The sequence below is a fragment of the Dama dama genome, chromosome 25 (assembly GCF_033118175.1).
Source record: "Dama dama isolate Ldn47 chromosome 25, ASM3311817v1, whole genome shotgun sequence".
Classification (NCBI taxonomy): Eukaryota; Metazoa; Chordata; class Mammalia; order Artiodactyla; family Cervidae; genus Dama; species Dama dama.
This window is the reverse complement of record NC_083705.1, coordinates 13,346,678-13,358,793: the sequence shown is the minus strand read 5'-3', so window position 1 is coordinate 13,358,793 and position 12,116 is coordinate 13,346,678. Positions and strand designations below refer to the sequence as shown.

General features: G+C 35.0%; 1 protein-coding gene across 2 annotated transcripts in view; it reads right to left on the bottom strand.

Moving 5' to 3' along the window:
• Nucleotides 1-12,116, bottom strand: part of CREBRF (CREB3 regulatory factor) — a 59,821-nt gene that overhangs the window by 5,748 nt on the left and 41,957 nt on the right. For both annotated transcript variants that reach the window (XM_061129491.1, XM_061129490.1), the window contains exon 8: nucleotides 6,706-6,828. In XM_061129491.1, coding sequence (XP_060985474.1) covers nucleotides 6,706-6,828 — 123 coding nt within the window. The remainder of the gene's footprint in view (nucleotides 1-6,705; nucleotides 6,829-12,116) is intronic.

Below are 12,116 nucleotides of genomic sequence, written 5' to 3'. Positions count from 1 at the left end.
ACGAGTCCTAGATGAGTGCCTGCTGCTTGCTACTGCAGCCCAGAAAATAATTCTACCCACAGTAACTAGTGCCCACAAGACTAGCAGGGTCAAACCAAGAACAGTCCAAACCCAAACCCCAAGCCTGCCAACAGATACTGTCTCCTAGAGCCTACCAACATGTCTTTTTCCTGTTCTCTCACAGCCAGTCTCTTTCACCCGCTTCAACTTCACTACATCTCATGGACGGGCTTCACCCATGTGACCGAAAAAACATACCTACAGGATGTTTTCATTTTTTATAAGGATTCGATCAATTTAATGTGCATTTTTCTTCCTTTTAAAGGTAAGCAGATAAAAAAACAAACTTGGAAGAGGAAAGAAAGGTGGGAGAATACTGCATGTATCGTTGATTTTTTTCATCTTCCTCATCCTCTATGACTGAGGTTGAAGATATCTGATTTATTGATTTTCAGTAACAGAAGTATATGTGTTTTAAAATGTAATAAAAAATAAGCAATTAAAAGGAGATGGAAGCAGAAAAATCTATTTAGTAACTGCTTATAAAAAGTCAATATACTGTAAAAGAGTATTGACACCATTTTAACCATGTGATCAAATTCATTGGGACCAATAACTGGACAAACTGATACTGTGTGTTTCTTCAAGACTTTTTTTTTTGATGTGGACCATTTTTAGCTCCCGAACTGGACCAGGGATAGAACCCACACCATGTGCATTGGAAGGCCAAGTCTTAACCATGGGACCATCTATGTTTCTTGATTGACAAAATGAGAAGGATATAACCTATAATGTATTCTTGCCAAGAAAACTTAACTGTATCTGATCATGGGGAATCAGATGAATTCAGATGTTGGGATATTTTACAAGATCAACTACCTGGATTTTTTTTTTTTTTAATGGAAAGAAAAAAGACTAGGAGACTGATTTAGATTAAAGGAGAACAACAACAACAAAAAACTAAATGCAACTCATGATCCTTAATCGGATCAAAAACAAAAAAGTTATAAAGGACATTACTGAGACAACTGGGGAAATTTAAATATGAACTCCACATAGATGTTATAGTGATGTTGAACCAGGAAGTGACAACAGTATTGTGTCTAAGTAAGAAAGTGTCCCTATTCTTGAGGAACACATGTTGAAGTAGTAGTTTGGGATGAATAATCATGTTTTTAAGTTACCTTCAAATATTTAGGGAAAAATGTAGATGGAGGCAGAACTAAAGCAAATGCAGCAAAAATATTAACATTGGTTAATCTAGCTGAATGACATGCAAATGTTTACTGGACTATTTATTTCTACTTTTCTTGTAGGACTGATATTTTAAATGAAAAGTTGAGAAAAAAATTAAATATACATTATAATTTAAAAGTGAGCCTGCAAGACAAAAATGCAGAAGTAGAAAATAATCAGAGAAGACATACAAAATGAAACTATAATAATATGGATGACAACAGAATATGAATAGTATGAATGACAACAGAAAGCAAGAAAGTCATATGAACAATCCTAACAGACCTTTTGATGACAGAAGTTAAAACCAAACATGTATCAATAGATAAAAATGAGCGAAACACATCCATTAAAGAAAAACTCCTGGGGACTCCCTTGGCAGTCAAGTGTTAGGAATCCACCTTGTAACACAGGGAACATGGGTTTGATCCCGCATCCAGAAACTAGGATCCCACATGCCATGGGGCATGCCCATGTGCCACCGCTGCTGAGCCTGTGCTCCAGAGCCTGCACACTGCAGTTACTGAAGCCCATGCCTAGAAACCACGCTCTGCAACAAGAGAAGTCACCACAATGAGAAGCCCACGCACCACAGCTTGAAAGCAGCCCCCGCTTGCCGCAACTAGAGAAAGCCCATGCACAACAATGAAGAGCTTATGCATTGCAATGCAGACCCAATGCAGCCAAAAATAAATAAATAAATTTTTTAAAAAGAAAGGAAAAACTCCTAGACTGATTAACAAAGAAAATCCAAACTATAAGTTATATATAAAAATCTAGGACTGAATTTATGGTATTAAAATCAAAATGAAGTTTACATTTTAATCTAGTTAAGACCTTTTAAAAAGAGATCTCATATAAGGCAACACAGAATGACTGAAAATTAAAGGGTAGGCAAAAAAGACAATTCTCAAAATGAGAGAAAATAATTATAAATGAAGGAACTGACAAAGGATTAATCTCCAAAATATATAAGCAGCTGATGTAGCTTAAGATCAGAAAAACAAACCAATCAAAAAATGGGCAGAAGACCTAAACAGACATTTCTCCAAAGAAGACTAGACGGCTAATAAACACATGAAAAAATGCTCAACCTCACCTGTTTGTTAGATGCAAATCAAAACTACAATGAGGTATCACCTCACACCAATCAGAATGGGCATCATCAAAAAATCCACAAACAATAAATGCTGGAAAGGATGTGGAGAAAAAGGAATTTTCTTGCACTGCTGGTGGAAATGTAAACTGATACAGCCACTATGGAGAACAGTGTGGCAATTTCTTGAAAAACTAGGAGTAAAACTGCCATATGACCCAGCAATTTCACTACTGGGCATATACCCTGAGAAAATCACAATTCTAAAAGACTCCTAGATGTCCACTGACAGATGAATGGATAAAGAAGTAATGGTACATATATACAATGGAATATTACTCAGCCATAAAAAATCTGAGTTAGTTCTGGGAAGGTGAATGAACCTAGAACCTGTTATACAGAGTGAAGTCAAAAAGAGAAAGACAACATCATATATTAATGCATATATTAATATATGGAATCCAGAAAAACAGTACTGATAAACCTATCTGCAGGGCAGCAATAAAGATGCAGATATAGAGAACAGACTTGTGGACACAGCAGGGGAAGGAGAGGGTAGGATGAGCTGAGAAAGCAGCGTGGAGACATATATCACCGTACGCACAACAGCCAGCCAGTGCGAATGTGCTGTAGCTACAGGGAGCTTAACCCAGCTCTGTGACAGCCTAGAATGATGGGGTGGGGTGGGGGATGGAAGGGAGGTTCAAGGAATAGTGGACATATGTACACCTATGGCTGATTCATGTTGATATATGGCAGAAATCAACACAACATTGTAAAGCAATTCTCTTCCAATTAAAAACAACTAATGTGGAGGTTTAAAAACTCTTTTACACATGTAAATTTCTGGATATCTTGGTATGTTTATGTCATTGTTCCATCTGAAATTCTATTTTTCCTTTGTCTTGTCCTAATCAAAGAACAAATTATAAGTTGATTTCCTCAATAAAATCTTACCAAAAAAAAGGGGGGGTAGGCAAAGGGTTACCAGGAAAATATAAATAATAAGAAAGTTGTATTCATGACTGTAATATCAGACAAGATTGAATTCAGGAAAAAAGCTGTAAACAAAACCAAAACATATATGTTCTTGATGAAAAAGTCACCTATAATGAAGGGGATGTAAAGTACAGCATGATGACCATAGTTAATAATACTTAGTCCTACATATTTGAAAGTAGGTAGGAGAAAGAATCTTAAAAGGTCTCATTACAAGAAAAAAATGTTTTGTTAACTATGCATACTGATGGATGTTAACTGGACTTATTGTGGTGATCATTTTGTAATATATACCAATATCAAACCAGTACATTATACACCTGAAACATAAAATGTCAATCACACCTCAAAAAATTAGAAGCAAAATGAAAAAATTGATTCCTGAAGTTAAAACTAAAAGGAATGTAAGAGTCGCAAATAAATATAACAGATACGCATTTAAGAGAACAGCAGTGAAAAAGGAAAGAATTTTAAAATTAGAAATGAAGAGATCTTCTTAAATTTGAGAAAAAGTGAATATACCTCAGAAAATAGTGAAGATAGGCAAAGAAGATCCAATCCACAAACAGTAAGTGTCCCCAAAGAAGAAAAGCATAGCAGGGGGACAAACTAAATACTGAAAGATCTGAAGTCACTCACTGAGAGAGCACAGAGTGTATGAGACTACCGACCTAAAATGACCAAGTCCAAGACACAGGCTAGTAAAGTCACTAAGATTTAAATAAAAAGAAAAAAAAAAATCCTGCTGACATCTGGGCAAAAACAGCAAATGACATAAGGGGAAAAAAATCAGGCAATTATTAGCTTTTCAAAAGCAATAGTTTATGCCAGAATAAAAATGGAGAAACATATTTAAAATACTCAAGGCAGGAAAATTATATCTGGTAAAATTGATAATCAGGTATAAAGAGAAAAGCACAAACTTATCAATATATAAACCTTTAAATTAGAAAATAAAAAGGCAGGAAGAATTTTTTTCTTACAAAACATTAAATTCCTCTCTCTACCTAACATAGGAAGACTATGTAGAAATAAAAAGCTTTTACAGAAAAAAACTCAAATGTTTACTATGTAATATGGTAATTATCAACAACTAATATTTACTGAGCATTGAGAATTTGTGTTCAGCAGTATGCTAAGTGCTTTACACGTACTCTTTCCATTTAATCCACACAACTGTCCACATTTTATAGATGAATAAAATTAGGTTGAGGGAAGTGAAGTCACTTCCCCACAGTCCACAGGTAATAAGTGGCAGGGTCAGGACTTGAATCTAGAGCTGATTTCAAATACTCTCATCTTAACCATTATGCTAAATGAGCTTTTGTGTCTTTAAAACATATCTTAATTTCTGCATATGACCAGTGGATATCGCTAGAGCCAAAGAGAAACCACTAGCATTTTTTTGTGTGTAAAAAGACAGGGAACAAGGCATGCAGAACTAAAGTAACTTAAAATAATAAAAATGTTTCAAGAATGAAGATAAATGTTCAGTGGAATCAAATGTTACATAGAATGTGAAGAAAAATAAATCCTCAAGTAAGTCTACTGGACAAGGCACTTAGTGGGCCACTTGTGAATTATACAGGCCAGAAACTATTTAGAGATGAGTGTCAGATGACAAAGCCAAGTGATGACACATGGGTATAGTGCAAGCCCTTGCAACTAGCAGAACTTACTTCTACTCCTAGTCCCCTCACTTGTTGGCTATAGGACTTGTGGCAAGTTACTTACTACCTTGTTGGGCTTCCAATTCCTTATTCGTAAAACCAGGATAATAATACCTCCTTCACAGAACTGTGGAAGTAAATGACTAAACAACCTTAATAGTCAGATCCTGGATCACAGTAAGTACTAGACAAAATGCGAGCTGTTTACCCCTTTCTAGGCTAACAAATTCTTTTTTCTTGTCTCTTAAATCTTTCATATCTTCTCCGTTGGCCTTCAAACATGAAAGTTGTCAAATTTCATGAAATCTTTAGGTTAAAATCTATATGCAGTGCTAATTTTACTAATGATTCCCAACTGCCCTTCAGAAACACTAGTATATTTTACATTAATTATGAACACAATGCCAACAAGAGAAACTAATAAGTCATTTCAAAAACCATGAGAAACTTACTAAGTACATGGAAGCATTCAATGTGCATTTATTTTCAATGAAAGAAAATACAATTATTTTAGCAGCAGATTTGGTATACAGGAATATTTCTGTATAAACAGAAATAAAATATTCTTGCTCACTCCACTCCATCTAAGAATCTTAATTTCTTCATAGCAATTATCACAATATTACTATTATTTCTGGTTTTCTGTTCATTCTTTTTTTTTTTTTTTTTTTGGTTTTCTGTTTATTCTTTATGCTCCATTTTTAGACTGCAAGCTTCTTGAGAAGAGTAGCAACAAAGTCTTTGCTTAATCTCTGTGTTTCCCAACATCTGGCACATAGTAAGGCATTCAAAAAATTTTGTGGAATGAGTGAATTTATAATACTGGGTATCAGAAAAGCTGTCTTAAATTCTAAGATATTTACAATTGAATTTTTTTTAATAACAATTTTTGGCACTCTAAAATTCAGGTAATGAATAAATAATTGAAAAGTAAGCTCTAATTCTTTCAAGTAAACTGATTCAGTATACAGTCAGCATTCTGGGGGAAAATGAACTGGAAGAAAATTTTCAGGTAAGTGAAATTTACTACTATACAGAACGACGATGTAAGAACTAGTTGTTAAGAGACAATCTTAGAAAAAACACTGCTAAACAAAGAACCAATTTTACAATGCTTCAGGGTTTTCAGAGATTGTGTTATGCTGTAATGCCCTTGGGATGCTACTGCTCATAGGCTGATCTGATTTGCTCCTATGGCAGCTAAGCTCTTGGTTCTCTAAGGTTCGAATGTCTATGTCTACTTTAGCTACCTCTACCCTCCCTGTCAGGGATCACTCTGCCTGACTTCTGTTTAGCCGCCTCTCTGTTCCTCCCTATGTGGCACAATCTGTTCAGGGATGGAAAACCAGATAAGCAAGTTTGTTACAATCCTGTGAAAGAATAAAGCAAGTAGGTAAGAACCTCTACTAAAGTATATACTGCAGGCCTGACAAGGTCAAGGACCTTTATTTTCCCCAAAGAAGGTTCAAGTTGCTAGAAGTTTATCCCTCCCAAGTGTTAAAATAGTTCAGTGATGAAGTCTAAATAATAAGTTGTGGTAACCAGCAGGACATGTTTATGAATGCTAAATCTTCTTGCAAAGGAAAGTAACTACAATGAAAGCACTTGAGTTTTTCCTTAAAAGAATTTTTACTATTCCCTTGAATCATATACCTTACACTGCATGTTATTATTTGTTATTAATTTATCCAGTACTCTTCTTACCAAGAGTATCTTTAATGAGGATTTCAAGCTTCTGTCCCATGTTGGGTCCTCTCTCCTCTCTTGGATTCTGTACTCGGTTTACAATCTCTTGCTTGATGGAGTTGATTACAAACAATAAATTATCTGTAAGACAGAACAGGACACTTGGAACATGTCACCAACATGGGAAAAATTTACTTTTAATTATGTAATAACAGATCATTAAAAATGAAGAACATATAAGAAAACATTAGGCAGTGATGGTTGCAAGCTTTCTTATCCAAAGAGATTAATTTCAAATGATGTGCCGCTTTTGATAACAGGCTGCAGCCATGTATCAGTCTTCACTATTCTGTAAGCAATGTGTCCTCCTTGTCTTCACAGCTTTAAGACCTATGACAGTGTCAGATACTGACTCTGAGTTTTAGTAAATGTTTACTAAATAAATCATAGCTCTTTAAAGACAAAGCTTTAAAAACAAAATTTTCTGCCTTTAAGAAGCTTTAAAATAAAAGAGCAAAGTTAACCAAAAGTAAATAAGGAGGAAAATAACAAAGATAAGGAGAGAAATCAATAAAACAGAACACAAACACACAATAGAGAACATTAACAAAGTCTAAAGCTGGTTCTTTAAAAATATCAACAAAATTGGTATTCACTCCCACCCTAATCCCCATCCCCAGCTAGACTGCTCCAACATCTATAGCTAGAATGAAAAAGGGGTTATCACTTTAAAATAGAGCCATTGAAAGGATAATAAGAAAATGCTATGTTAACAAATGGAAAAACTTGGATGAAATGGACAAATTTATTGAAAATGTTACTTAACATGAAGAAAAGGAATATCTGAACAGCCCATTTCTAACAAAGGAATTGAATTTATCCAAAAATACTCCCAAAAGAAAACTCAGAGGGTTTTAATGTAAAATTCTATCAAATATACAATGAAGAAATAAAAGCAATCTTATCAGCCTTTTTCAAAAAAGAGCAAGAAAGATCACGACTGAATTCATTCTATAAGGTAGTGCCCTCAAATACCAAAGCCTGACAAAAACATTACAAAAAAAGAAAATCAACAGACCAATATCCCTTTTGAATATAGACCTAAGAATCCTTGACAAAATATTAGCAACAGACTCCAACTTAAAACATCAGACTAGAATCCTGCAAAATATTTGCAATAGACTCTAAGTAAAAAGGAAAATACATCATAACCAAATACAGCTTATTCTAAGAATGTGAGGTTGGTTTAATAAAAAATTAGTTAATATCATTCACCATATTTACAGGGGAATGTGATATGTTACCAGAATAAAGGAGAACAATGATTGCTCCAATAAATGCAATTTTAAAATGAAAAAAATGACAGTATTCCCTATCTATTCATGAAAAATGAAACTAGGAAAAGAAGGAAACTTAAAACAATTGAGGGCATCTTGACTACCAAAAAACCTACAGCCAACATCAAGTTAAAAGTCAAAGTTTTCCCTGCAAACAAGGCAGTCACCACTTCTATTCGAATGTCCTAAACATTGCAATAAGGCAAAGAACAGAAACTAAAAGACACAGAAATCAAAAGGAGTAAATAAAGCCATTTCTATTTGCAGGTGACAACTACTTATATAGAAAATTCCAGGGCATCTACACACCTACTATTGGAACTAATAAATTTAGCAAGAAAATATGGCAGGAGTAATACATGGAATTCTTTGGTGGCCCAGTGGTTAAGAATCTGCCTGTCAATGCAGGGTATACGCGTTTGATCCCTCGTCCAGGATGATCCCATATGCCTCAGGGCAACTAAGCACAAGGGCTACAACTACTGAGCCCACACGTTGCAGCTGCTGAAACCTGAGTGCCCTAGAACCCATGGTCTACAACGAGAGAAGCCACTGCAGGGAGAAGCCCGTGCACTGTAATGAAGAGTAGCCCCCGCTCACCACAGCTAGAGAAAAGCCCTGGCACAGCAATGAAGATCCAGAGCAGCCAAAAAAATAAGTGCTAAAAAAGGTATGAAACAAAATTTCATTTTACATATTAGCAACAAAGAATTTGAAATTTCAATGAGTCCATTTACAATAACATCAGAAATATAAAAGATCCAGGAATAAATCTAAGAAAAGATGTTCAAGCACTGTACATTGAAAACTATAAAACAAGTCAGAGAGAAATTAAAGAAGACAACCAAATGGAAAGAGATCCAAAGTTCATGGATTGGAAGCCTCCATTTTGTTAAGATGATAATTCTCTCCAAATTGATCTACAGATTAAAGCAATTCCAATCAAAATTTCAGAAGACTTCTTTTATAAAAAGTGATAAAGTGACTCCAAAATTGATAATGGTCATGCAAAGGACCTAGAAGAGCCAAAACAACTTTGAAAGAAAAGAACAAAATTGGAAGACCAACAAGGACGAACACTACCAAGACTTTAATGATCTACTATAAAACTACAGTAAGATACTGCATATTCACATAAAGATAGACAAACAGCTCAATGGAACAGAATACAGAGTCCAGAGGTAGATCCATACATATAGGATCAATTGATTTAACGAAGGTTAAAAAAACAAATCAATGGAAAAAGAAGTCCTTTCAAAGAATGGTGCTTGATCAACTGGGTATTTGTTTGTGGGGAAAAAAAAAATGACTGTAAAATCTAAAACTATATAAATCCTAGGAGAAAATATACACAAAAATACAGTTTTGAAGTTGGCAAACTTTCTAATTAGAACACACAAAAATATAAAATGAAAGACTAACACATCAGACTTCATCAAAATTAAAAATTTTTGCTCTTTGGAAGATGCCAGTGAGAGAACAAAAAGGCAATCAAAAGATTAGTATAAAATATCTTCAACATATATATCAGATAAGATATATCTGAGAACCTGTATCTACAATAAAGAACTTTTAGAAGAAAAAATTTTTAAATGGCAAAACATTTTAAGACACTTCACCCACATGCACACAAAATATATAAACAGCCAATAAGCAAAGATGTTCAACATCATAAATTAATGAAATACAAATTAAGACCACAATGATATCTTGCCACATATCCATTAGGTTGGTTAAAAGTAATCAGACTGACCTTACCAAGTGTTAGCGAGAACATGGACCAACTAGAACCCTCCTATACTGTTTTTGAGAATGTCAAATGGTATAGCCACTTTGGAAAACAGCTTGGCAGTTGTTTATAAAGTTACTCACAGATATTTAACCAAGAGAAATTAAAACATATGTCCACCCAAACACCTCCACAGGAATATTCATAGCAGCTCTATAGACATATGTCTATAGCAGTTATGGCAATAGCAAACAATCTTAAATACTCACCAACACGTGAATTGATAAACAAACTGAAGCATATCTAATACAATGGAATACTACTCAACACTGAATACTACTCAACTATTGATATAGATAAATGTTTAAATAAATATGCAGAGTGAAAGTAGCTAGGCAAAAAAGAAGAATGTATGGTAGGATTCCATTAATATAAAATTTTAGAAAATGTACACTAATTTACAGTGACAGAAAGCAGACTGTGGTTACTGAGAGACAGGAAAAGAGAGGACTAGCTTGCAAAGGGGCACTAGGAAACTTTTGGAAGTGATCAAAATGTTCGCTATCCTGACTGATTTCACATGTATGTACATATGACCAAAGTAACCATATAATACTCTTTAAATATGTGGAGTTATTTTACTTTAATTATACCTCAATAAAGTTTCAGGGTGGTGGTGGGGGGAACACACCTCTAGTTTCAACACATGGAAGTCCTGTAGTCTGAAATAAATCTCTACTACTTCAGACATTGCTTTGAAATCAATGATTTGTTATTCTTTATCTTGTAATACGTAGAAGAAACCAATCTAGACTAATACTGAAGAGGAAAATCAGAAATAACTGGCAGGGGGAGGAGAAGTAATTTAAAACTACATGCAGGGACAATATATTAAAAAATGTGTCACTAAACAAGGAAAGCACAGCTGACTCCTGAAACCACATGAAACAAGAAATTTTTTTTCCCATTTATTTTTATTAGTTGGAGGCTAATTGAAACAAGAAATTTATGCTTGTTTCTCAAATACACGAGAGAGAAAACCATTAACTCAAATATAAATAAGGACATTTACATGCAGGCTGGACTTATGAGAAGGTAAAAGGTTCCCCATCCTCAATAGGTAAAGTAAATCAGCCCACTTCTTTAAAAGTGAAAAGAGCACTAAAAACTGAAACAGCAGAACAGCTCTTCTCAATCTGGGCAAGTGTCCATGCCAGAACACTGGGGCAGGGAGGGCAGAGGTGAAGGGTTCTACCATCAAAAACTTCTAGGTGAGGAGATAAAAGCATCTGGCTCAGAAAATGAGGACCAACCTTAAATTTCTAAGTTATTCAGATCACTCAGTTGTGTCAGACTCTCTCATGACTCCATGAACTGTAGCCCGCCAGGCTGCTCTGTCCATGGAATTCTCCAGGCAAGAATACTGAAGGATCTCTTCAGTATTCCCTTCTCCAGAGGATCTTCCCAACCCAGAGATAGAACCTGGGTCTCCTGTATTGCAGGCAAATTCTTTACCATCTGAGCCACCAGGGAAAAACCCGAAGTCTCTTAAGAGATCCCTCCTGTTCTGATTTCGTGATCATCCATGAATCTTCCAAAATTTTAACCTTACATAGCTTGTTTGGGGATAAACTATGTTAACCAGGATGAAGGTCCAGTCCTCTTAGTAGCTTTACTTCTCATTCTGAGTCAACAAATCTACATTTGACTCACAGAGCTCCTGTGAGCTTTGGTAGAAGGAATCAAGAGGAGGAAGAGGTTTGGTAGCAAAGGACAGGATGAGGACGACAGTAGTGGGCCCTGAAGCTAGTCCTTGGAATAGTGCTAGCTGATGACAAATTAATATGGACAAAGACAATATAGTATATTTTTCATAAATCTAACTTTAGTCTGAGATTATGCCTGTCTTAATTTTCTAACACTAAAATATTCCTCCCTGCATGAAATGACAGTAATTGTAGATGATATTCATTTTAATGTCCTCATGTGGCAAAATATAAAGTTGGCAGCCCTATGGTTCCCAAGTCCCAAAATCTGTTTCCAATGTCACTGATTCTAGAAACCATTGGGTCAATAGGTAACGGATAAAAGTGTTCCACAAAGCAGTTAACAGTGACTCCCAATATTTAGAGGACTCAGGGGCACCATTCCCTTGAGAGATATATCTATGTTCGATGGGAAGAACTTGCAAACCACATGTAATCTGGCAGAAACCAACACAATATTGTAAAGCAATTATCCTTCAATTAAAAATAAATAAATTTAATTATAAAAAATATATACATGTGGCAAACTACACAGAAGTAGCAACTACTACATTGCTTCTGACATGTCTTCTAAACCAAGTCAAGGCTGCTCTTCTC